This window comes from Penaeus chinensis, chromosome 18 (genome assembly GCF_019202785.1).
Source record: "Penaeus chinensis breed Huanghai No. 1 chromosome 18, ASM1920278v2, whole genome shotgun sequence".
NCBI lineage: Eukaryota > Metazoa > Arthropoda > Malacostraca > Decapoda > Penaeidae > Penaeus > Penaeus chinensis.
Window position 1 is genome coordinate 17,534,008 of NC_061836.1, and position 5,504 is coordinate 17,539,511.

The 5,504-nt window shown below is 36.6% G+C and overlaps 1 protein-coding gene across 1 annotated transcript in view; it reads left to right on the plus strand.

Moving 5' to 3' along the window:
- LOC125034835 (carbonic anhydrase 1-like) overlaps window positions 1-4,717 on the plus strand; it is an 18,389-nt gene extending 13,672 nt beyond the window's left edge. The window contains exons 2-8 of the mRNA XM_047626846.1: window positions 1,253-1,297; window positions 1,588-1,758; window positions 2,118-2,265; window positions 2,365-2,537; window positions 2,960-3,120; window positions 3,505-3,591; window positions 4,405-4,717. Of these exons, the coding sequence (XP_047482802.1) occupies window positions 1,253-1,297; window positions 1,588-1,758; window positions 2,118-2,265; window positions 2,365-2,537; window positions 2,960-3,120; window positions 3,505-3,591; window positions 4,405-4,428 (809 nt within the window). The 3' untranslated portion in view covers window positions 4,429-4,717. The remainder of the gene's footprint in view (window positions 1-1,252; window positions 1,298-1,587; window positions 1,759-2,117; window positions 2,266-2,364; window positions 2,538-2,959; window positions 3,121-3,504; window positions 3,592-4,404) is intronic.
- The last annotated feature ends 787 nt before the right edge of the window (window positions 4,718-5,504 follow it).

Sequence of the window (5,504 nt, forward strand, 5' to 3'; positions counted from 1 at the left end):
TATATATATACATATATACACACATTTATATACACATGCATATATACATATAAAGTACTTTAGCAATGTATATTTTTTCAGATTGTAAAGCAAGAACAAGTGATACACTTCTTATTGAAAGAAAAAATAGGGATAAGCTATATAAGCCAGAAACACGAGAAACTGGACATTTCTGGAAAAAAAAAAAAAAAATGACGCAGGAAAAAAACGACGAGGTTCGAGTTATGAATTATCTCTTATATTACTTTCGAGTTTAATTACTGTATAAGATCTATACTGAATAACTTTCCAACTGCAATTGTGCTGACAAACTTTCTAATTCCCTTTTCATTATGGCAGTGTGTTCCTGGTTATAGTTGTAGCCGTACGGTAAGTATATCATTATCAGTGTTAAGTGTTTTTGATGGCGTGAACTCTTCAAAACCTCTTCTCGGTCTGTCATTCTCCGCTGCTTACTGTCTTCTGGTTTTTCTCTCTTCCTTTTCCCCCCGTATTCTTCCGTACGTTATCGAGCCTGCCACAGCGACGGATACGTTTGCGCCTTTCAGAATGGCCTTCGAGGACGATGACATCGCTTGCTAGATCGTTTGCGGAATTTGCGGTAGATCTTGATTTTTTTAGGGTCGAGGGGTTTTCAGATTACATATTTTTTTGTGCAAATTAATTATCATTTTTATTATTCTTTAAGAGAAGTCGACAACTTCTGCAGATGTTATTTTGATACGTGCGTATATGGTAAGCTTGTTTTACTTCTACTTATAATCAGCAACAGTAAGACCTGAATTGTAGATTTAGGCAAAGTCTTCATCAAATTATATATATCTTCCGTTATGTAGATTCATTATGCCATTAAACATAATCAGATGTTTAACTAGTCATTTTAATAATATTTTGTGTTGTATTTTTTCAGCATCATCTCCTAAATTGTTACTATGTAACCGAGCAAATCTCAGTGTTATCAGAAAATGTGTTAATCTAAGTATTAGAACCGCCATTGCGTTCCTTTTCCAAATATTCAGCCGTCACTATCGTACAACTGGTATTCATTTACATAACACCGTTCAACTGAGCTTATCCCATTGGATTTTATCGTTAGGTTAAGTAGGTACTTATTTAACAGGGAACTAAACGCTTTAGTCACTTTACTTTATTTTTCATCTTGCAGTAGTTTACAAAGATTAATGAGAGGCTTATGAATAAACTTTATCGCTTGCTCCATTTCCATCTTGTAATCGTCGCCCTCACTTTGCAGACCACGTAGAGGAAGACCCTCACTGGGGATATGAAGGCAGCACAGGTGAGTCAGCACGTCAAGACCTGTTACAGGAACTGCGCCCTCTACAGCGCAGTCTTCATGCACACCTAATCACAGCATACGACTTACAGGCATTCATAACAACTTCAACAAAAATATGTAAAATGTTCCTTATCTGAACTTACCTCGCAGGTTTATAATTCGACCAGTAAAAAAAAAAAAAAAAAAAAAAAAAAAGAAAGATTGAATGATTGATTTAAAAAATCGCGAAAACATAATAAACATTATTTGCTTTTACACTAAGGTGAAAAAACGTGTTCTCATGATCACAGGTCCTGCATTCTGGCCGTCATTGTTCCCTGAATTCTGTTCTGGCAGCAGTCAGTCGCCAATTGATCTGAATGACGACGATGATACACTTGAGATTTCGACCGATGACTGGGTGCTTGACAGATACGATATTATTCCAAATAAAATGATCATTAAGAACAATGGACACACAGGTAAACAGACTTTTGTATTTTTTCTTTTATGTAATGTGGATGCTAGAAAATAAACAAGGGAAGTATGAATGATAAAGTATTCATGGGAAGTTCGCTGAGATTCATCACGTATCTTAAATACTTTCTTGCTTTAAAAAAAGTAACATCAAAAAGTGTCAACAATATATCTTTTTCTGGTTAAAATAAACATTTAGTATATTACCCGTATATTGCTAGTCTTAACAGAGTTCACGCTAACAAATGTAGAAAAAGGTATAAATGAAAATGAATAATCTCTTGCACTGTCAGGATGTTGATTCCACCTAGTGCATTTACCAAAATTTGCCTTAAAGTATCAGTTTCCTTGCATTTTTTCGTAGCCCAGATTGAGTGGACCACGACAGATATCACTGAAGTCCCAAACGTGTCCGGTGGGAAATTAGGCGATAGTTACGCTTTCGCCCAATTCCATTTCCACTGGGGAGAGAAAAACACAAGGGGATCCGAACACACCATCAATGACGAACAGTAAGTGATGGTGATAACAGGAGCTCGGTCAAAATGTCAAAGCACAGTCTGAAAAAGGAAAGGGTTTACCTCAGCGTTTCTTTCGCCTCGATTTCTCAGATTTCCTGCCGAGCTTCACCTGGTGCACTTTAATACCAAGTATGATACCATTGGCGACGCGGTTCAGAAAGGAGACGGTCTTGCAGTGTTGGGGGTTATGTTGGAAATCGCAGAGGAAGATAACGAGAACTTGAGCCCAATCATCGACGGATTGAGTACTATAGTAAATGCAGGTATGTATTGTACATTCAAGCCCGCCCGCTCGTCTGCGCGCGCGCGCACGCACACAGGCACGCACACGCACGCACGCACACACACACACACACACACACACACACACACACAGATTCACATAGATTATTTAATGGATATGAGTCTTGTATTTCATATATATTTTCTAAACATTCCATATACCATGACTGTGAGTCACTGGTTCGCATACACGTATTTTTGATACCATAGATAAAGCTATGAATAATGGACAATTCGAACGCAACAATAAGCAACTAGATAGCCTTCCCTAAGCCGGGCACACCTGATGAAGAATCATCGGTGTTTTTGCCTCAATCGAATTCTTGTCGTATACTATCTTCTGGACTGAATTTCTCTTATCTATAACTATCAACAATATCAGTAACATGCATCTGCTCTCCAGACAGCCAAGAAACACTGGCAACACCCTTCCGTCTTAGCGACTTGCTACCAGCGGATACCAGCTCTTTCTACAGGTACTCGGGTTCCTTGACCACTCCCACCTGTAACGAGGTCGTTACCTGGACTGTCTTCGAAAATTCCATACCAATTTCAGAGGCTCAGGTACGTACGAAGATAAGGATTTTAGCTTTGGTACTTCAAACCCAAATGGTGAAATTGGTATTATCTCTTTGTTAATCTGGGTTGGGGAAGTTATGCTTAACATCAGTTAATGATGACAACGGATATTGATTTAGATAACACACAAGCCGAGGCTGCTTAATTACTCCACTTACTGTTTATGTATTGGCAAAAGGTACCATGGAATTTTGATGCCAATACCTGGTAGCTTCTCCTAACCTTGAACATAAGGAATAGGGAATACCTCAAAAGGTTCATGCAAATGATAGAAAAGGACAAATAATCTAACAAGCGAGAAGCAGTTGCACAAGCATACTGAGAGAAACGAAAAGTTACTCTTGTCTCAGACAGTTTCTTCATGCGCAGATTGAGAAATTCCGGGAGCTTCTCGATGAAGAAGAGCACCACATTGAAGACAACTTCCGGCCTGTCCAGCCCCTCAACGGCCGTTCAGTAAGTGGGAAGGAAAAGAAGCAGTAGGGGCCTAAAGGAACAGCAAAGGGGGAAACATGAAGATAAGGGCTGGGAGGGAATGGAAAGAGCAAAGAGATTAGAATGAATGAAAGAAACACGTTTTAAAACAGTTGGAAGAAGAGAAAATGAATTACAACTATCAGGCTAAGCGTAAGAGTAGCACTGAGTAGATAGCTAGGCATAGAAGGTTATGTTACGAGGAGGAGGGCATCAGTAAAAATAAAGATAAACAAATTATGGTAGTCGCAAGTGTTACAACGTAATATTAGGAGAATCCAAAAATCGTAAAAAGCCTATCTTTGCATCGATATTTATGTACCTGTTCATCTATATCTTTACATATCTGATACTTGTAACAGTTGTAACAGCAGTAGCTATAGTAGTAGAGTAGCAGTAGTGATAATGGTGCCAACAGCAGTAATAGTAGTAGCAGTATAACTACTTATTGTAATAGTAAAATTACTAGTAATAGAAGTATTAGTAGTAATACAAATAATAATAGCAATAAAAGTAAAACAATGTACAAGAATATGTTAGTAAAATTAACTGACAAATCATCTCTAATGAGAGTAGCATGATGAAAATCATGAAAATGATAATAATGCTGAATGATACTTATCTTCAACTTCATCCTTTACATGAAGAGTTTAAAGATAATTCGTCATAATGGTAGAAGCACAGCAACTCATTTCCAACGCATTATGGATGGATAAAATATATATAGACAAACTATGAGCAAACACTAAAAAATATAGAATAAAGCTTGAATAACATCGCTTCCTCTCTCCGTAGCTTAAGAAGATCCAGCTGATATGATCTACACGAGGACCAAACCACATCTTGGAACTGGGGCCGACGACTTGGAAAGGGGCAGCCTTCTTCACTGTATCTGTCGCGTTGTTATTGAAGGAAGCATCAAAATTCACGTAAAAAAGATCCTTCCTGGGTGGCGAGAGCAAAATCCGGGTCGGAGTTTTTCGGTTGAACATCGTTTGGTTTAGAATTGTTATCTTTTCGTTATTATTGTGTTTGTGTGTTCATATCTCTTTATTCGAGTGTCTATGGTACTGGCAGTTAATAATCTAATATACATTGTTTGCATCTCTTTTTTGTTTTATTATTTTATCCACTGACCATGCATATGTACTGAAAATGTTGGCATTAATAAAACTGTTGATAACGACGATGATGATAATATCGATAATGACTGAAGACAATAAATGTAATGATAACGATGATAATGATGATGTTGATTATATTATATAATCATAATAATAAGAGTACCAATGATGTATATAATGATAGTAATGATAGTGGTAATGATGATGATGATGATAATGATGATTAAGATGAAAATGATAATAATACTAATAACAATAGTAATAACAGCAATCACAAAAATTATAACGATAATAATAATAACAATAATAATATAATGACAATAATGATAATAATAATAATAATAATAAACGAATAAATAATGAAGATAATGGTAAGGATAATAATAACAGCAATAGTAATTAAAAATATATAATAACAATAATAATAATGATGATAATAACAACAACAATAACAGTAGGGATAGTGACAATAATGATAAAATGCAGTGTGTGCTGAATGTTGTATGTACGAATGTGTAGATGTGAAAAGGGAGATAGCGTGGATTGAGCGCCTGCGTGGACGTGTTTGGAAGTGAATTGCAAGACCATGGAATTCTTCTCTTTCCCTTCAGCTGAGCATCCGCCTGCTGGAAACGGGAACCCAAGTAGTACAATTTCAATGGTATTTTCAGTCTCTTCTTTTTACGATAAAGGGTAGATATCAACTTGTATAAACTCTGATTCAATCTAACCCTTTTTAAAGCAATATGTTGTTTAGGAGACCCGACTTCA